At 40.4% G+C, this 21,944-nt stretch overlaps 1 protein-coding gene across 8 annotated transcripts in view; it reads left to right on the top strand.

Moving 5' to 3' along the window:
• Tmem232 (transmembrane protein 232) overlaps nucleotides 1-21,944 on the top strand; it is a 285,084-nt gene that overhangs the window by 28,542 nt on the left and 234,598 nt on the right. For 5 of the 8 annotated variants that reach the window (XR_003952145.1, XM_006524492.3, NM_001289486.1 and 2 more), the window contains one exon: nucleotides 12,329-12,463. The exons of 1 other annotated variant lie outside the window; for it this stretch is intronic. Coding sequence is in view for 6 of the 7 variants with exons in the window: in XM_006524492.3 (XP_006524555.1) it covers nucleotides 12,345-12,463 (119 nt within the window). In the remaining variant the exon portion in view is untranslated. Of the gene's footprint in view, nucleotides 1-2,461; nucleotides 2,567-12,328; nucleotides 12,464-21,944 lie in introns of those variants that run through there. 2 more of the 8 variants (XM_030249871.1, NM_001360185.1) reach the window with 2 other exon arrangements.

Genomic DNA, 21,944 nt, shown 5'->3' with positions numbered 1-21,944 from the left:
ATAACCCATATACTCATACCCTATTCCCATGTTAGTCTGGTGTATGGATCCACGTGCTCTCTTTTAGTATTATCTTATTATAAGTGCCTTTTAAAATTGAATTCTGACATAGCTAAGCCTTTGCCAGTGTTCCAACATCCTAGAAAGTCCTTGAGCTGACCATGGGCTTGGAATTCAGTAAGAATGTTGCCTATTCAGTGACATTCAGAATTGCCTCTGGTATTACACTATCACTTAGAATAAAAGCCAAGTTGCTCCCATATACAGGAATTTACAATGGTTTAGGAAGTTGATTGGGCTGTGGCTTTAGGGTAATGCATTATTCATGAGAAGGTTAGCTAGAGAGGAACTCCCTAATTAGAACCATGACTTGGGTGTGAAAGCCCTTCCCTAGGAGTGTAAAGACCTCACACCTGGCTTCTAAGACTGTAGCTGACCTTAGATAGAGCTGACTTTGTCTCAGTTGTTTTATTGCCCAGTTCCTGCCAGTCTTTGTGTTTGCATTCCTCTGTTCTGTGTAAGAGTCATTAAGCATCCGGTAACCTCATTGTACCTTGCCGATGTGTCACCTAACTTCCCTATTTTCTTCTGTATAAAAAGTTTGATGCTCAATTTGACAAATTACATTCAGATTCTACACAATCTCGCATGTTGGTCTGTCTGTCATTTGACAACTCTTTGCCCTCCTGCAACCAGAGACCCGTTCCACACAGACATAGGGACCCAGAGGGTCTACGGCAGTATCGGATTCTGTATTTTCTTTCTCAGTTTATTGTGAACTTAAAACCGCTCTCAAAATATAAAATCATTATTAAATAGGATCCCCACATGTGCACACAGAGCAAATATTATGAATTGAAACATTCACCTTCTCAATGTGACAAATGACCTTTTGTTAACTGATTGTTAACTGAACGGCTCTTAGTGTCCTGCAGTTACTAAGCTTGGTCATGTCCATGTGGATCTTCCATCCAGGTTAACTGAAGTGTGAAGGTCTATCCTAAATGCAGGGGCAGCACTGTAGGTTTTGATTTTTCAAAACCTACTTAAAAAAAATTTTTTTTTTAATCTATTTACATTCCAGACATTGCCCCAACTCTCTCTCAGTTCCCCTCCCAGTTTCTCATCCCATTCTTTCTCCCCTCATGCCTCCTAGAGGGTGCTCCCCCTCTTCCCCTCCCCTACCAGACACCCTCCTTTCCTAGGGCCTCAAGTTTCATGAGGATTAGACATATCTTCTCCCACTGAGGTCAGACCAGGCAGTCCTCTGCTGTATGGGTGCCAGGGCTCAAGAGCAGCCTGTGGGTGCTCCTGGTTGGTGGCTCAGTAATTGGGAGCTCCCAGAGGTCCCGATTAGTTGACACTGTTGGTCTTCCTATGGGATTGTCCTCCCCTTCAGTTTCTTCTATCCTTCCCCCAATTCAACCATAGGTGTCCCTGACTTCAGTCTAGTGGTTGTGTGTAAGTATCAGCATCTGTCTCAGTCAGTTGATGGTAAGGGCTCTCAGAGGACAGCCATGCTAGGTTCCTGTCTGTAAGCGCACCATAGCATCAGTAATAGTGTTGGGCCTTGGGGACCCCCACCCCCCACCCCATGAGACGGATCTCAAGTAGGGCTGGTCACTGGACCATTTTTCCTTTAGTCTCTTCTCCATTTTTGCCCCTGTAATTCAGGAACAGGAACAGTTCTGAGTCAGAAATTTTGTCTGTGGGTTGATGACCCTGTCCCTCCACTTGAAGCTCTGTCTATCTACTGGAGGTGGACTCTTCGAGTTTCCTCTCCCCATTGTTGGGCACTTTGGCTAAGGTCACCTCCATTTGAGTCTGGAAAGTCTCTTATCTCCTGGGTCTCTGGGACTTTCTACAGGGTTCTTCCATCTCCCACCCCCAAAGGCTGCATATTTCCATTCATTCTCTGGGACTTCTGGGCTTCTCTCCTGTCCTTCCTTCCCCCACCTGATCCTGTTCCCCATTTGCCCTCCCTCTCTCCTCTCCCACTCAGATCCTCCCTCTCTCTCTTCCTCTCTCCCTCTCTCCCTCCCTCCCTCTCTCCCTCTCTCCCTCCCTCCCCTCCCTCCCTCTCTCAGCCTCTCATGATTATTTTGTTCTCCCTTTTAAGTGGGATTGAAGCATCCTCACTTGGACCTAACTGCTTGTTAAATCAAAACCTACTTTTAATAAGGGTTCTTAATTGCTTTAACCTCCCTTCTAGCCCACCACCCACCAGAGGTAGTAGAAAGGAAAGGTTAATAAGGCAAAGGAGGATGTGGACCTGTTTAGAAATAGTTCTTTGGAGTGAAGCCAATCTGTGTTGTCAGGATATCCACAGTTCAGTTCACCTGAATCAGCAGTGAGCTCGATCCACTCGCCAACACTATTTACAAATCAGCAATGGCAGGTTGCCCCAGAAACCACTGGAACACTACCAAGAGTTCTTTAGTGTGCTTCTCTCTATGAGGTCATGGCAAGCAATGACCAGCAACAAATGCCAAGGCAAGCCAATGCCATACAGCATAGTCAGCGAAGACTAAAGTCAGCAAAGACCAGTGATGACCAGCAAAAAATGGTAAGGCATACTGGATAGCACACAGTATCACCCTCTGTCTCTTGGGTTATTTATACACTTTCTGAACATCACGTGTTCTCTCAAGCGTCTGCTCTAGGAGAACATCTCATGTCCCTTTTCCAGGCAGCTTCCAGGAAAAAAAGTGTCTGTTCTCAGCAAAACATCCTCTTATAAGACAGTTTCCAGGAAAACATCACATGATGCAACTGAGTCTCCAAAGAAACCAGAAATTTCCACTTCATATCCCCCTTTCTGTTTAAAAAAACTGTCCTTTTATCTAACACTATCCAGTTACACACAATAGAAACAATGGTAAGAATCATAAAACTAGAACTTTATATCACACCTTAAACAAATAGCTTATATACAATATAGTCAAATAATAGTCTAACAAAAACAACCGTAAGTTTCTATCAATATACAATAATTAAGCAAAACAACTTAAAATCCTAGATGATAACAGTTATAACTCATCAAACAGCCGGGCATGGTGGCGCATGCCTTTAATCCCAGCACTCGGGAGGCAGAGGCAGGTGGATTTCTGAGTTCGAGGCCAGCCTGGTCTACAGAGTGAGTTCCAGGACAGCCAGGGCTACACAGAGAAACCCTGTCTCAAAAAAACAAAAACAAAAACAAAAACAAAAACACCTCATCAAACGACCAAAACCATCCACCCCAATTTAAGATATTAGGACCGCAGTCGTCTTATATAATTACTTCCTGCTGAGTTGGGACAAAGAATTCCTGTTTGGGCACCAAAGTGGGGGGGGGGACAGTTAGTTAAAAAAAAAGTTAGCTATAGTATTTATTGTCCAGTTTGTTCATTATCTAGTCTCAGCCTTGTCTGTCCAGTCTCAGTGTTGTCTGACCAGTCTGTGTTGCCTGTTCACTTATGTATTGTCTGGCAGTTTCTGTGTGATCGGTCATTTGGGCTAGCCTTTTTGAAATTGATTTGCACATGTATTTTGGAGAATCAGAACTGAGACAGTCTGCATAAAATGAATCACCTGGGCTATTTGCTTGTGAAGACATTCATGTCTCAGCTCATAAGAGTGATCAGGTCTCTGGTCAGATACAATCTTTGTAAGTTTTGTTGGTAACCATGTTTTTTAAAAAAAAGATTTATTTACTTTATTTATATGTGTACACTGTGGCTGTATTCAGACACACCAGAAGAGGGCATCAGACCCCATTACAGATGGTTGTAAGCCACCATGTGGTTGCTTGGAACAGAACTCAGGAATTCTGGGAGAGCAGTCAGTGCTCTTAACTGCTGAGCCATCTCTCCAGCCCCTGGAAACCATATTTTTTCATTCCTTGTAGATAGATAAGCATAACCATGTCCCCATCTTAAAACTATTTCAGGTTTCTGTTCTAATGTCAACACAGCCTTACAGTATATTGGTTGGCCCAGTTTCTCAGTTTTCTGATAACTCAGTGACTCTCAGCTGCTGTTGTTCCTTTTTCAACAACATTAAGCAAATTGAGAGTTAATAACACATTATTTAGTCTGTCCCTGGGAGGTTTTTACTCTTCCTTTTTGTTTAATAAGCATCTCTTTTAAGATATGATTGGCTCTTCCTATAACTGCTTTCCTGTGGGGTTGTGTGGTATACCAGTGACATGTTTTATATTGTAATATGTAAAGAATTGTTTCATCTTATTGGATACATATGCAAGAATACTGTCAGTTTTAATTTGTGCTGGAATCCCCATAATTGCCATTATTTCCGATAGAAGTATAATTACACAATCAGCCTTTTGGGAGCTAAAAGGAAGGGAAACCCTGAGTACATGTTTTCCAAATTCTGCAAAGTGGAAAACATCCATCTGCCAGATGTCATTTCTTTTGGTATCCCCTAGGATTACTACTATCATCAGATAACAGAGTTTAGTTGTATAGAGAACATGTAATACTCTTGTGCGCGCCCTGACTCGCCAGCAAGAATGACGTTGCAACAGGATCCTTCTGCACACGTTTATTGGGAGAGCTTGATTGCAGAGGCGAAGAGACCCCAAGCCCAGAACTGGTGCTGCTTATATAGGCCTAGGAGAGGCGTGTCTCACACCCGGATTGGTTGTGCTTGGGTTATGCTTAACACCTCATTTGCATGCCTACATCTGATTGGTTAACTCGTCTCTCATCTGATTGGTTAACTTGTCTCTCATCTGATTGGTTAACTTGTCTCTCATCTGATTGGTTAATTTTGGTTAATTCTCAAAACCTCATTTTGGCAAAAGAACTTTACTGCCTATGTATGCGTGGTGGCCAGTGGAAGCCAGTGCCACCCTGCAATGGCACATGTGGCTTCCCACATAAGACATTTTAAGTTACTTCTTTGGCTTGCTGCCAAGTGATGGAAAAGTTTTCCATTAACATGATGTTTCTCATAATAATGAGGCTTTTAACATACTTCCTATGAGTAACTGGTCAAATTACTCATTTCCTTGAGCTAATGGACTGGACAAACCCATATGAAACCAAATATGAGTAATAAATAATGGATAATTTCTACTTTCGATGGCTTGTTGCAATTGTCTAAATAACAAAGTTAATTCTGAGTTATCAGGTACACATTCAGCAGTCTCTATATGCAAAACAACTCTTTCTGCATTTAAAGAACCAATAATTATATTAAGAGATTCAAGATAATCTAATAATACCATAAGGATTGCATACAATTCTAATTTTTGAAGTGATGTATATGGACTTTTGGTCACCTCGCTTATTTTATCTGATTTATAACCTGAAACCCCTATCTTGTTTGCATCTGTATAGAATGTTGGTGCCTCTGGAATTGGTGTTCTCTTTACAATTCATGGGAGAGTCCAATTAGTTCTTTTTATAAACTCTGTACATTTGCTTTTCGAATATTTATTGATTTCACTCAAGTAATTACTACAAGTTCTTTGCCAATCTTCATTGATCACCCATAATGACATAATCTCAGCATTTGTAAGAGGTATTACAATTTTGGCCAGATCTGTTTGTAATAATTGACATACTGTTATTCTACCTTTTTAAATTAATTCAGAAATCTTTTCTGTATATGTCTTCAATTTTTACTTAGTTTACAAGCTAAGAAAATCCATTCCATAAAACTATCTTCTCTTTGCATATTAAGCCCAGTAGGAGAATGAATTGAAGGCAAAATGACCAAAATACAAGCAAGTTTAGAATCAATTCAATCCACATATGCATCTTGCAGCCTTTGTTCTACAACAATTAATTCTTTTTCCTTCAGCTGTCAGACATCTTGGACTGTTTAAATTCGAATCTCCTTGTAATGTTTGAAACAAATTACCTAATTCATAAGTACTTAATCCATTTGTAGACCTCAGCCAGTTAATATCTCCCATAAATTTTTGAAAATCATTAAGAGTTTGCAATTGGTCCCTATGGATCTGCACTTTTTGTGATTGACTTTTTTGTTGACTGATTTTATAGACCCCCAAATTAAGTGAATCTTCTCTTTGTATTTTTTCTTTCCTGGAGCAATCTGTAATGCCCAGCACGGCAGAATTCTTTGTGTTACCTTAAACATATTTTCAAAAGTGTCTTTCTCAGAATCAGCCAACAGAATGTTATCCATATAATGACAATGATGGATTGAGGGAATTGCTTTTGAATGATTTCTAATGGTTGTTGCACATGACATAAAGTTGGACTATTTAACATTCCCTGTGGAAGTACCTTCCAGTGGTATCTCTTTAGTGGGTGACTATTATTCAAAGTAGGTCCTGAGAAACCAAACCTTTTTCTATCCTGCTCATGCAAGGGTATTGTGAAAAAGCAATCTTTCAAATCAATTATTATTATAGGCCATGATCTCTGTAACAAAGATGGTAAAGGAAGGCCAGGCTGTACATGACCCATTGAATTACCTTACTAACTGCACTTAAATCTGTTATTATCCTCCATTTTCCTGCTCTCTCTCTCTCTCTCTCTCTCTCTCTCTCTCTCTCTCTTGCTTTTTCAACAAACACAGGGGAATCTCATGGGCTGGTAGACTCTTCTGTATGCTGAGCCTCCAGCTGCTCTTGTACCAGTTGCCCAAATGCCTGTGATTTTTCTTCCGTTATGGGCCACTGCTCTTGCCATACAGGTCTGTTTGATAACCATTTATGGGCAAGGCTGATGGTATGCCATCAGTGGTCCCTTTTATAAGTTTGGAAACTGAATCCCTGTGACTTTGGATAATAGCCACGTCTTCTGGTTATTCACAATCATCCATATCAATACCTTTCCCAGGAGCATCTACCATATAACCCCTAAATTTCCTCATTTGCTGTCTCTGGAATCACAGGAATATTAATGTGAGTTCCCCATTGCTGTAAAATACCCCTTTCCCATAAATTTATGGGTATATCAGCCCCATAACATTTCAATTTCCCTGTTAGCTCTTTTGGTTCCACACAGGTAATTCACTGGACACATTTGTCTTATTTGTAATAATTTACCAATTCCTATAAGTTGTGTGTAAACATTCTGAAGTGGCCAATCTGGATTCCATGATATTTTGGGAAAGTATACCAATAACAGCTCCTATGTCCACCAAGTCTAATGTTGACACCATTAATTTGTACCATTAATTCAGATCTGTGATTGTTAACCTTTGTTTTTGACAAGACACAGTACTCCCCCAAACCCCAGTCCTTTCTACTGGAGCAGCCTTGCCTGTGATGTAAGGAATCAACAACAGTTGAGCAATACTATCCCCTGTATCAATTTGCATCTCCTTTTTTACACATGCCATGAAATTTACTTCTTCCTTGCTATCCTCATCTACTATACCTGATACACAATAAATCCTTGCGAAGTTAATCCACTTCTTCCCAAGATGATTCCCACTGCCCCTGAAGGTAAGGGGCCATACACACCAGTGGTTAACTTGTTAACAGTCAACTTTTAGGGATAATGTAAGAGGGGTATCTGTACCCAGCTCCAAAGCTGTCCTTTCTTCTGTAGCATGTATAAGATCAAAAACGTTCAGTTTTGATTTTCTTGCCCCCTTGGTATAACCTGGCTGACCAAAGGAAGGTGGCTTATTTTGTTTGCTGCAGGGCCTCGAGCTGACAGGCCCCTTGGCTTGTTTCCCACCAGTGTTTGTGGGTTTGATCATCCACACAGTCAGCCAAGGCCAGATCAACCAAATTGTAGGACCAAAGTCACCAGCTTTCATTTTTAAAAACATGTTTGTTCAGTTCTTTGCTTGTCTCATTCCAAAAGGAGGACTTACCACTGCTGGTGTCTTACACAAGCTTAATTTTAACGACTTTTCTAAAAAGAAAGGCAGTCTCTCTCAGTTTTAGATGGTTCACTGCTAACTTTACTTGTATACAAATTTTTTTTTGTTATTTTGAGCTTTTTTTAAAAATTAGATTTATTTGTGTGTTGTTGGAACATTGTCTAAGAATGAAGTTGTGCAAGAAGAATTCTGAGTGCCTGTGAGAAAATTCCAAGAAAACCAGACAAGAAGAGTCTTGTGACCTCAGTTTCTTCAAAACCAAGGGATTGTTCTCAGAAAGTGCCTTCTTGCCCACTCCAGGTGTAGCAGATAGGAGTGGGCTTATTTCAGATGATTCATTTCAGCTGGCTATTGTTACGTGTTTATATGCCTCTATGGAAAAGCATGTTTTGGCACATGCAGCTTGTCCTTGTGACTGTACACTTAGATATACGTGTAACTCATATGTCTCCTCCTAACCCCCAGAGCACAAACTGTCTGACGCTGTGAATAAAGTTGGCTGTAGCATGAAAGACTTTAGTCTGCCTCATTTATTGGCTCCATTCTCTCAGGTTTTACCATCTCTAGAGTAGAGACACCGTGTGTGTGTGTGTGTGTGTGTGTGTGTGTGTGTGTGTGTGTGCATATGGAGGTCAGAGAAAAACTTCCAAGAACTGAGTCTCTCTTTGTACCACGTAGGGCCTGAGTTGGATCCTCAGTTCTCCAGGCTGGGCCGCAAGCACCCGTACCTCTGAGTCATCCCACGGCTCCAATAATTCTACCTCTAACTAGCTGTAGGTTAATATTATACCATAGGATAGCAACTGACAGCGTTAGCAATCTGTACACTTATCAGGTGGCACTGACAAAGCTTACTAGAATTATTTGCTCTATGACTATGCTTCTCACTGTGCACTGATGCTAAACACAGTGAAGTATGGTATCACTGGAAAGTGCCTTGCAAGCTAATGTTTGCGCTGCAGAATCAACCACTCATAAGAACACAGCTCTGAGGTAAGCCTCAGCTGCTGCTGTCAGAACGGAGTGTGTTTTTAGTCTTAGGAACAGAGTGGCGCATTAAGAGGCGCTAGAAAGATTTAAAGTTCCTTCTGGTTTTGTTTTTGTTTTAGAACTTGTCAGCACTTGCCTGATTTTTTTTTTTTTTAAGATTTATTTATTTTATTTATGAGTACGCTGTAGCTGTCATCAGACACACCAGAAGAGGGCATCAGATCCCATTATAGATGGTTGTGAGCCACCATGTGGTTGCTGGGAATTGAATTCAGGACCTCTGCAAGAGGACAGTGCTCTTAACCACTGAGCCACCTCTCTAGCCTTTCTGTTGACTTTTTTTTTTTTTAACTTAGTGCTTTCTTTCAAAACTCTTTTAGTTTTGAACTCTCTCTTTTTAATTTTAAATTGAGGTTGCACTTAAGGAGTAATATTTATTTCTCCCTTGTGTAGTGTGTATTCAGAAAGAACATACTTTTGTCTCGGAAGTTTAAACATATCAAGCTCATTACGATTCACCTGTATAAGAGAGCAGGAGGTAGCGCTGTGCAAAGCACTGGGTTTCACCCCCAGTGTCACTGATGCCAGGCTGGTGACACACGGCTGCAATCCCAGCCCTGGGGAGGTCGAGAAAGTAGGGTCAGAAGGTCAAGGTTATCTTCAAGTACATAATGGATTAAAGTCCAGCCTGGGCTACAAAGGACCCTAAACCATTAAAACTAAAAAATGTTTGAGAAGGGAAAATTCTCTTGGTTTCCTATCTTAGGAAACATGCTGGCATTGCTTGCTTTATGACTATTGCCATGGTCGTACATGAGCTGGTTACCTTTTCTTGACACAAATAGTCCAGTGAAGCTTACTTGTCACGAGTAAGTTAGAACACATTTATCAAAATTCTAGTTGAATTTTGCTTTGCTAGCAATGCTAAAATGAGAAAAGAACCGCGAACGTTAAAATCATTGAAAGTATTAAAACGTGTTTTTGTTAAAAAAAAAAAAAACAACTAATCTCAAACTACCACACAATGCAACAGTGTCGCAGTATTGAAAAATGCAATATCAACAGAAACACTGGTAACCCCTCTACCAATGCCTTCAAATTTGTAGCTCTACTGAGAATTTAATAAAAATGTTGTAGAACAGGACTGACCCTGCTTACCCAGTGTATAAACGGGTGCTAGCTGTATCCTGCTTCCAGTGTTAGCAAGGGATAATCAGAAATGGAGAGGCTTCATCTGCAGGTCTTTCTCTTCCACCTGGGCAAGAATGTTCTCTGTGGTGAAGTAGTTCTCGCACCAAGAGCAAGGTGGAGATGTGAGAGACCTAGAGTTTAGTTTTCTGCTCTAAACCAAGTAGGCGCCAGCTTCTGAAAGCTTAAGAGCATAAATGATCAAAACCCCGTGGAAAGCTCTGGTCAATAAGCCCCCAAAATAGCACCAAGACCCCAGTCTTCACACAGCACTCTCCCCAGTGCTCTGTGGTTTTGGTATATACAACATTCCATGAACATACCAGCTCTTAGAGCTTCCTGGGGTTCATGCCTTCCTTTGAAGATATCATTACATAGATTACTTGGACATATCATGTATCACCAACTTTATACCATGTTAATCTTGTCAACTTTGTGCCATTTATTAGATTAGATCAGACAATGTCTTTCTTCTGCTTATGTCTGCTCCTAGGCTGTCTGTGAAAATCATATTCTTGTTGATATGAATTTGAAGGTATTTATTTATTTATTTTCTGGTTGTCTTTTAAGGTGGAAATGCCCCCCCCCCTTTTTTTTCTTCTGCAGCTGTTAAATAAGACATTCCCTTAAGCCGTTCCTTCAGCTTGGAGTAGCTGGCATTCTACACTAAGTGGAAACTCATTCAGAGTGGTTTCACTCTCAAAGGGCACCACAAGCCTGCTGACTTAAGGTTTTGCTTCAGCATTCTGATAGGTGTGGATGATAGGAAGTGAGCCTTGCCACAGTATAGCGACAGCAAGGAAGCCCACACTTTTACAAAAGTTCATGAGCCATTTCGTGCTGGATACTGACGGTCCTATCACCCACCCCCCCCCCCCCCCCCGCTTCCCATTCGTCCCAGTTCTGCCCCAGTTCTGCGCTGTGCCTCCATCTTTAATTTGGCTCTGCTAATCCGAACAAACCACAGGCAAAGATGATGGCCCTGGAGGGTGGAAATAGGTGAGCTCTAGTCTCTGAGCTCCTTATAGGCCAGCCTAAAGCTGGTCGCATTCAACTAAAGGACACATTTTTAAATTAAACACCACTTTCCTACAGTCCCTCCTTTTGTGACTTTCTCTCGGTACAGTTCGGAGACTGGTGTCTGTCCACTCTCTCTCCCTGTTAGACCCTGAGAACATTCTTCTGTTTTATAATTTTCTATGGTTTCAGAAACAATTCCTTCAGTTACCGCATTTGGGTGTACTTTATGTATTCTGTCAAACTATTAAATAAAACAAAGGACTAGCTTTTGATTTAGCTCTCTTAGGAATAAAAAATAACAATCCAGTATAAACATGATCAATCTATTTCTTTAGTAATTTTTGCATTAAATGTCCTCATAGACATGCACGGCATGCACTGGTTTTGTTTATATACTCAAAAAAATGCACTGACAGTTTTCAAAAGGAAATAAAGGATGGGTTTTTGCGACAGCTAAGAAAGCATAACCCATGCGGTCAAAAGACAAGAAATGCAAAAAGATATTGATAAATTGTCTGAAAGAAACTTAGTAAGCACAATGCTCACCAGCATTTAGTGAAAACCTTCTGTATGCCAGCCTCCGTTCTGAACAACTCACATATTCCATGCTATGCCCTTCTCATCGTGAAGAATCAGGCACAGAGCAGTGACGCAGACCCACTGGCCCACTGAAGCTCATTGTCCTAGCCAGCTGCTCTGTTCTTGCAGTATGTCTAAGTCAGGGTTTCATTGCTGTGAAGTGACTATGACTGAGGCAACTCTTAAAGGAAAACATTGAACTAGGACGGGCTTACAGTTTCAGAGATTTAGTCCATCATAGTCACGGAGGGAAGCACGGCAGTGAGCAAGCAGACATGGTGCTGGAGAAGGAGCTGAGAGTTCTACATCTGCAGGCAGCAGGAAGGGACAGTGACTCTGGGCCAGGCTTGAGCTCCTGATACATCAAAGCCCGCCCCCTAGTGACACACTTCCTCCAACAAATCCACACCCACTCTGACGAGGCCACACCTCCAAATAGTGCCACTCACTCCCTTTGGGCCTATGGGGGCTATTTTTACACAAACCACCACACAGTGGTTTTGCAAATAAAGCAAGCTATAATAAAGACTCCAAGTCATGGGATTGGATATGCTAGTATGGTGACAGAATATGAAACACATGGGTTGGGCTTAGTGTTAGGTTTGATTCCTGCAAGCCAGTTAAATTATTCCCCAGTAAGCCTGATTTTCTTCTTGGTACAGTTTATAGGTTTTGCATGTGGTTTATTATTACGTGTTGCGTTGGTGTTCTGAGAAGAGTTACAAATTCCCTTTAGGTTTTGATCTGTAACTATGAAAGCTTATAAGCCACCTGTGGTCAATAAGTTTGGAGTAATATCTTCCACTTATCATGAAGAACTCCTGAAATCTATTTTTGAAAGTTCAAACAGAAGAAAGAGTCAAAAACCAAAGTAAGTCTGTGATTTTCTGCCTCTTCGTGGGTGTTCTGATTCACTATAGATGGTCTTAAAAATTAAAAAAAAAAGTGAAATTATGAAAAAAAAACCCAACTGCAGTTTTGTAATGGAAGATGAAGAATATAAAAGCTCAATATTTTAATTAATTATATTATCATTTATTGCAAAGAGTTATGATTTATATTTTACTTAAAATAAATGTTTTCTAAGTTTTTTTTTGGTATAATTTAAACTGCAACTGGATTCAAGAAATGCATGAGCAAAATCTTTTAATAGTGGCCATTTTGAGTTTAAATTTAGACGTGATAGAATGTTTTCCCATTTTGAAATTGCTGGGTTACATTTTCTTTTTTTTTTTTGAAATGAAACGGGTAAAATTCCTTTAATGCTGGGTTAAAGTGGATGGAAACGCAGAGCTGTTGCCAAGGCTTTTCTATCGCAACACGGACATCTTTCCTGGGTTTGCTTAATGCTTTTGGTTGTTGTGGTTCTGTTTTTGTTCTACATCATAAAACTGAGGGGAGGCAGGAAAAGTTACCAATAAACCACGATGAAGATACAACTCATAACATAGCATCTAAGAATGGAGTTTTACTGCAAGTCCTGAAAATGCCTGTACCATACCCAATACCAATCGGTCAGATCACCAAGTAGAAGCCATTGGCATGTCTGAACAGTCAAAGATGCTAGAAATGAGAACAACAGGCCTGGCTACTGTAGACTGTGGTTCTTTTACTCTTAGAAACCTAGCCAGCAGAGGAAAAATAGTTTGTATGAAGATGTTCCTAGGAGGCCTGATTCATCTAAAACTGCAAGTTTTCTAGTGCTCAATACAGAAAGGGCCAAATAGATGAGGGGCAGACCGTGGTGGAATAGATTGGAAGTATTTGTAAGAAAAGCACAACTTTTGTTTTGTCATAATTAAAGGCGTTCAACATGGAACTTGGTATTTGTAACTTGTGATGATGTGTCTCATAGTGTGTTTTGTTTACTGGGGACCAGAAATTAACTTGTAGCTTTGATGGCTCAAGTAAGTGTGCAATACAAACTTTACTTATCTGATACAATTCAAATCAGCTGTTCTCTAACTCTTCAGATTGGAGGTAGTCCCTGTAGTTTGATCCTATCACAAATCCATGGCCCACCCTACCCTGTCCCCAACACACTCAGAAAATCATTAAACTTCTTAGCTGTCGAAGCAAGCACGTCAGGTCCTATTCTTCCTCCTTTATTCTCTTACTGAACTGACATTGTCAAGACCACAGAGACATAAATATACCTTTCTGCTTTAAAAGGGATACAATTGGAGGTTAGCCTTATGTAACAAAAAAAAATAATAATCTGAGAGCTGATCACTCTGGCTAGTGACAATTGGTATCGTCTCCCCCTACTCGACCTGTGGTAGTCAGTGGTCACTGTGGCAAAGGTCGCTGCTAATTGCTCCTCTCCTAGGTCCCTTTTCTCATTTTCTCACAGTAACAGAATTTTTTAGTAGGATATACAGCAAAGCATTAAAGCATGCATTTCCCAGACGCTCCGACTGTTAACGCGACCACGGGTTATGACCCCCTTTAAGCACCGTGTTAGCAGAAATTTTGTTATAGTTTAATTTTGTGCTCGTTTATAAGGAGAAACACGTCTTCTTTCTTCTTACGCTTTGTTGCTTCCTTTGAGTGGGAATTGGGTTGCAACCGCAGTGGCTAGAGCCGACACTTTGGCCCACAAAGGAGCAAGAAAAACCGTGTGGACCTCCTACACAGACACTCTCCGGCCTAGATCACATGTCTTGTGTCTTCCACCAGAAAAGGCGATGTCTGTATTAATCACAATAATATTGCCATTTTAGAGCCGTTGAACTGTTTTTATTGTGTTTGAAATGTGTTTCTAATATAGCTCTTGACATTAATTTCTCTGTAACGCAGCGGCCAACCATGCTCTACAGCTCCGTTGTCGTTATGTCTTTACTCTCTTTCCAGATGACTCACTGAACAACCGAACAATACACTCACTTTTAGACTTTGGACCAGTTGGGCTAGGAGAGAAGATTCACCTTTTACATCCATTTTCCTGGATATGCTCTCTCTCTCTGTCTCTCTCTCTCTCTGTCTCTCTCTCTCTCAAAAAGGTTTATTTATTTATATGAATACACTGTAGCTATCTTCAGACACACCAGAAGAGGGCATAGGATCCCATTACAGATGGTTCTGAGCCACCATGTGGTTGCTGGGAATTGAACTCAGGACCTCTGGAAGAGCAGTCAGTGCTCTTAACCTGCTGAGCCATCCCTCCAGTCCTTTCCTGGATTCTTACACATTCAAACTTAAAGGAAAGATATGTTCATAAATATCACTGACAAATAGTACATCCTGACTCACTGCAATTTCTAACATCCTTGAACTGAACTGAACCTTCTACTTGAACTGAACCAAATTTCATCACTCTCTGGCATACCTCCTCCTGTTGGAGAGAAAATGAACAACCCTTTGCTTTACTGTATTTTTCTCCTTGGATAGCATCATTCCACACCTTGTGAGCTTACTCCCAAGCAGGGGATGCATTCTTGACTACATCAGACAGATCCTTGTGGCATCAGAAGATTACTGCATGTTCAATAGACAAGTCACATGTATTAAGCATTGAACTTCTGCTTTAATCTAACTGATATATTCTACATGTTATATATTGTGATAATTGGATACTTGAGAAGAGAATATTTAATGCTCAAATCTGAATGCTTAGCACTTGATGGTTCAGGAAACCCTTGGGCCTTTCAATATACATTTGAGAAACATGGTATGTTTTAAAGCTATGTCTACCTTACTGTTCTATAAAACACTAGAACTTACTGATTCTCTCTGCGTGTTGGTTGGCACCTGGTCTCATCTTTCTCTATCCCCTCTCCTTTCTCCCATTATAGACTTTATGGTCACTATTCTATTCTCAAACTCGGGGAGACACAGTTTGTTAGCTTCCACATATAACTGAGAATTTCTTAGAATATGTTACTGTGTCCAGATTATTCCAATTAGCATAACGTCCGCAGCTCCACCATTGCTGGAGATGACAGGATTTCATTCTTTTTATGTCAGAACAATGTTCCATTTTCCTTCTCTGTTTGTTCTACAGAGGCTGCAGGAACCGACAGGTCATCTGATAGTTCCATTTTTAGTTCAGTTCTTTCCAAGTTGGTTTGTTTTTAAGAACATTGACATCATTTTCAGCAATGGCTATTCTCCTTTTCTCCTGTCAGCACAGTGAAAAGAGTATACTTTTCTTCATATTTCTCTGATCTCTGTCCCCCCAGCATAGCCATTTGCCAAGGTAAAGTGGCATATTATTATGGCTGGGGGTTTCTACTTCTTTGACTATTTGTAATGGTAAGATTTTTTTTTTTCAAAGTTGTTGGCTGTTTATGTTTCTTTCTTTCTTTAAAAAAAAAAAATCTATCCAGACCATCTGTTTTATTACGTTGCCTAGTTTTACTGTTGTTGACTGTGTTCCTCACACATCAGCATACTCATCAGTCCTGGTCACATGACTCTCTTGCAAATGGCTCTCCCCTTTCTCTTCTCCCCCTCTTCAGCTTTTCATTCTTTTCTTTGCTGTGCCGAGTCGCGACCTTTTCGTCTCTATTGCTTTTACTGCTTGTGTTTTGGGATGTTATCCAAAAAGTCTTTGCCCTTACCAGTGTTTCGTCCATATTCTCTCCTATAATTTCATAAGGTGTTGCATTTAATTTTTCGATCTATTTTGACTTTGGTCTCGTGTTTGTGGTCTACCTACTTTTATTTCTGGCATATGGCTGTCTAGTTTTCACAGTACTGTTTATGGAAGAATCGGTTTTCCCTTCAATATATGCTCTTAGCATCTTTGTGAGAAATCAGTTGGCTGTAAGTACATGAATATATTTCTGTAAGCATGTGAATGTATTTCTGGGGTTTCTGTCCTGTGGATATATGTGTGTCAGGAGTTTAGGAAAAGCCTGTCAGTCATGTTTCCCTTTCAATGAATAATGGGGGATATAAAAAGGATTAAAATGCATGGGTGGCTTTTAGAATTAAATATTTAATATTTATAAATGTATGTAATGTATGTAGATCTAATCTACTGCGCATTTCCTCCTCTTCAATTCCTCCCCTATCCTTATTCCCCCATACCCTCCTAAAGGTCCTTTCTGAAGCAAAACCTTCTAAGTAAAGTTTGTCTTTGTTATTTAAATACACGAACTCAAAAACTGTTACCCACGTAACAAAATCTTCTAAGATTAGTAATAACATTTGAGGATAAGATGACATTATACATAAGACGTTTGGTTGTTTTAAAATGTGCACCATAGAGACAACCTTGAGAGCCCCTGCACTGTTACCCAACTCAGAAGAGAAACTATAAATTCAAGGGCAAACATTTAGAAAGGGAAGCATTTTGAATTTTCTTCGATGTGGGTTTTGCTCAGAATTCAGTGTGCACTCACAACGCTTTCTCCCCACATCCACATAGAATCCCATTTGGTAGTTACTATTTGAGATGGAGGATTGCCACTTTCAAAGCTTAACAGACTCGTTGGTTTATTAAGACTGAATCATGAGTCTAAAAGCTGAAAAAATATTAAAACAGAATTAGAGACTACATAAAATTATAGATGATTTTAGAGCTGAGTATGTGGTCTCTTTAAAGTCCACTGGATATGCACTCAAGTCAAGGATGAGCGAGGGTATTTCCAGTGTCTGACGTCAAAAGTCCAGGCCCAAAGCCTGTGATCCAAATGAGATCAATTCAGGGGACTGCTGTGTTCACAGAATAAACTTCTGTGCTCTTCTGTTTTACTGACTCGACTCCTGGTTTATCCTGCTCAGGATATGAGTCTGTCCCAGAATTCCTGCTGTATCTGTAGGAGTCATGGCCACCCAAGGGGCAAAGCTCTTTCATCCTGTAGGCACTTCCTGATTTCTAGGAGAAGTGATATTAACTATAATTTGAAGTTGCTATCTGTTTCAATTCAATTTTTTAACCTGCTGTGTCAAATTTATATATAAGAGAGTAATCAGTAAGGTTTTTGTCTTTTTAATCCATGTAATGATTAACACCCTAAAAAACATATTTTTAAATTTTTATATTGAAATTACTCTCATATCGATTTCACCAATCCTTTAAACATAAATTCTAATGTCTTTTGGTCTTCACTATTGATATCTATGCAAATATGCATAGTTTGGGGATTTTTTTCCTCTATTTTTTTGTTATCTAGGAGTATGAAGTTTTTTTCATGAATTAGGTACATTTTCAAACTATGATAGTTACTAAAGAGAAAGATAAAGAAGAAGGAGAAGAAAAAGGAGAAGAAGAAGTAGAAGAAGAAGAAGAAGAAGAAGAAGAAAAGGAGGAGGAAGAGGAGGAGGAGGAGGAAGAGGAGAAGAAGAAGAAGAAGAAGAAGAAGAAGAAGAAGAAGAAGAAGAAGAAGAAGAAGAAAACAAGGCTACCTTGTAGCATAGCCATGCCTGTTTTCTTCACTGAGTACTATGTTTTCAGCATGATCTGATGGTATTATGATTAAGCAGACAGATATAATCTGAATATTACTTTCTATCTTAGTTGCTTTTCTATCAAGAGAGATCATGACTGAAGAAACCTATAAAACAAAGCATTTGCCTGAGGACTTACTGCTTCAGAGGGTAACTCCCTGACTCTCATGGCCCGTGAGCATGGCAGCAGGCATGGTGCTGGAGCAGTAGCTGAGAGTGTACATCTGACCCACAAACCATAGGCAGAGAGAGACAGGGGAGGGCAGGGAGGCCTGGATGCCTGGCATGGGATTTTGAAACCTCAATCCTCCCCACCTATGGCACACCATCTCCAACAAGGCCACATATCCTAATCCTTCCTAAACAGTCGTGAAAATCCCCCAAAGAAGCTGCGTTTCCATCTACTGACTAAGATTCTAGTTCTGTGGAGAGGTTGGAATGTTACAGGTCCTGCACATCATTTCTCTCACTCGGTGCGACATCCTCCCGACCATCCATGTTGCCGTGTCAGGATTTTCTCTTGTTTAAAAGAACAAAGAATTCTGTCATTTACACACTCTGCATTTTCTTTATCTGCTCACTATCAGCGGGTCCTTGAATTATGTGCATAGCTTGACTGTTATGAACAATGCTCCAGTGAACATGGGGGCTGTATATATCCTATTTGGATACTGATTATATTTCTCTTACACCAATGCCCAGAATTAGGATCGTCAGACCAGATGATCGGTCTACTTTTACATTTTATCTTGTGAGGCAATGCCACACTGTCCCCCTGATTGCAGAATTGATTTATGTTTCGCAATTGGGGTGCAAGGGCTCACCTTTCTCCTTATCCTACCTGTTACTCTTCTCTCATACATTACATCCAATTACAGTTTCCCTCCCTCCATTCCTCCAGTTCCTCTCCCACTTCTGTTTTCTAGATCAACTCCTCTGTTTTCTTAAAACAAACAAACAAACAAACAAACAAACCAACCAACCAACCAGGCATTCTAGGAATATCCACCCAGCATGGCCTAACAAGATATAATAGAATTGGGCACAAACCCTCATCCCATTTCTCCTTCCCAGGAAGACCCATGTGTCCCTCCATGAGCCCTCCTTGTTACTTAGCCTCTCCGGGTTTGTGGATTGTAGCATGATTGTCCTTTACTTAACAGCTAATATACTCTTATGAGTACAAACCGTGCTTCTTTCTGGATCTGGCTTACCTCACTCAGTATAATCTTTTCTAGTTCTATCCATTTGACTTCAAACTTCACGATGTCATTGTTTTAACAGTGGAGTAACACACCATTGTGTAACTGTACCACATATTTTAAATCCATTGCCTGGTTAAGGGACATCTAGGTTGTTTCTAGTTTCTGGCTATTATGAATTAAGCTGCTGTGACCATGGATGATCAAGTGTCCTTGTAGGATGCCCTAGTGGTATAACTGGATTTTGAGGTAGATTGATTCCCAGTTTCCTGAGGAATGATTATATTGATTTTCAAAGTGGCCATACAAGTTTACACTCCTACCAGCAATGGAGGAGTGTTTCCCTTGCTGTGTCACTTGTGTTTTTGATCTTAGCAATTCTGACAGGGGTAAGATGGAATCTTAAAGTAGTTTTAATTTGCTTTTTCTTGATGGCTAAGGATGTTGGTAGGTCACTGTTGGAGATTGAAGAATCCATATTTGGCTTGATGATAACTTTCGCCCTATGGTACCATGCAGAGTAGCTCTAAGCACCATGAATGTTACTCAGTAGAAGTGAAGTCTACAGTTAGGCACCATCGCAACTTCTCTGCGTTTGATGGGATATCTAAGGGCTGTCTTTGACAATAGGACCTTATAATTTATGGAGAGCAACCAGTAGGCTTGGCAATAGCCAGAGATGTTTGGGGAGGTTTCTATTCGGCCTCTTTGGCTAACAACTCAACTATATGTAACCCATTGTGAACAGGAAGCTTCAGTGGATGATAAGGGATGTCTAGTTGGAACATGGTCTTCCCCATTATTTGATGACTCCAGTTATATTCCTTATATCGAAAAGCTTAAAAGCCTAACATCCACATATATGAGAAATATGACATTATTTGTCTTTTTGAGTCTGGCTTACCTCTCTCATGATGATTTTTTTTTCTAACTCTATCCATTTACCACAAATTTCACATTTTTAAATGCAGCTGCATATTATTCCTTTATGTACCTGCCCCACATTTTTATTATCCATTCTTCAGTTGATGGACATTTCCGGCTATTGTGCATCAAGCATCAGTGGACATGGATGAGCAAGTGTCTCTGTAGTAGGCTGGAGAGTTCTTTGGATGTATGTCCAAGGGTGGTGGATCTGGATCTTGAGGTAGAACTATTGACCTACCAGACTGATTTCCATAGTGGCTGTAGAGTTTACATTCTTACCAGCTATGAAAAATGTTTCAGTTTTCCTGTATCATCACCAGTGTTAGCTCTCATTAAAAAAATTATCTATCTATCTATCTATCTATCTATCTATCTATCTATCTATCTATCTATCTATCTATCATCTATCTATTCAATTTCCTTCCCATTGTTAAGAAGAGCCCATTCAGCAAGCTCCTGAGATTCTTGAAATGCTCCCCTATGCTTACAAGGCATGCTGGTACCCTAAGCCAATGACCTTTGCTCATCCAGATTCTTCATAACCTATGTTCCTCCAAAATTATATAAGCCCTGAATCACCCCAAGTAAAGTTGATCTGCCTCCCTGTAACTGGTCCCCGTGGGTCTTCGTTACATACTCAGGGTTCCTAAGCCCTGTCTGTTTCTCCTCCCTTTGCCTGGACCAATGTTGGCTGACGATCCAAGAGGGCAGGGAGGGCCACATCTATCTATTTTTAATCTTGACCATTCTGATTGGGGTAAAGATGAATCTTCAAAGCAGTTTTAATTGCATTCCCTCGATGGCTGAGGATATTGAATAGTCTTCATTTCTCGACCTTTTGTGTTTCTTCTCTCAAGCTTAAAAAGCTTCTCGAACTTTTGTGTTTCTTCTCTCTTCTCTTAAGCTGTCTAAGTTCTGCACCCCCTTTAAAACTGGGTCATCTGTCTTATTGCCACTCATCTTTTCATTCTCTGTGTATTTTAGATACAAACCATCTCTCAGAGGTGTAGTTGGTCAGGGTATTTTCTCATTCTGTAGCTTGCTGCTTTGCCTGAATATACCTTTCTATATAGAAGCTTTTCAGCTTCAAGAGGTCCCATCTATTAATTGTTGGCTTTTGTACCTGTGCTCTTAGTGGTCTGTTCAGAAAGCCCTTTCCTGTGTCGATGAGTTCAAGGCTATTCCTCACCTCCACTTCTTTCAGGTTGAGCGTATCTAGTCTTAGGTTGAGGTCCTCCATCCATTTGAGGTTGAGTTTTGTGCTAGGTGATACATATTGATCTATTTGCAGTCTTGTGTGTCCAACCGTTTCTATCTGCCCTAGTTCTGAACATGGAGTGAAATTGTCTGTAGAGCCCTCTGAGATGGGGGATGGTGATACCTTCATCAATTCCTTTATTATTTGAGATTGTTTTAGCTATCCTGTTTTGTCTTGTGTGGGTTTCTATGTGAAGTCGGAGATTTTTTTTTCAATTTCTGTGAAGAATTGTGTTGGAATTACACTGAGTAGGTAGATTGCTCTTGGTAGGATGGCCATTTTCACTATATCAATGCTTCTGCCAAAACCACCAACTGTGGACTTACAGAATGCCTTATCCACCCTCGCTGTACTCCATACAGTATTGCTTCTGATCAAGAAACTCACTTTACAGTCAGCAAAGTGTGACATAGGGCCCGTGATCATGACTCCACTGGTCCTACTATGTTCTCTGCCATCCTGAAGCAGCTGGCCTGATAGAACGATGACATAGATTTTTGAAGACATAGTTCCAGTGCTAGTTAAGTGGCAATAGCCTGGAGGGCTGAGGCAGGGTTCTCCAGAATCAA

Source organism: Mus musculus, chromosome 17 (genome assembly GCF_000001635.26).
Source record: "Mus musculus strain C57BL/6J chromosome 17, GRCm38.p6 C57BL/6J".
NCBI classification, from domain to species: domain Eukaryota; kingdom Metazoa; phylum Chordata; class Mammalia; order Rodentia; family Muridae; genus Mus; species Mus musculus.
This window is presented reverse-complemented; position numbering and strand designations above follow the sequence as displayed.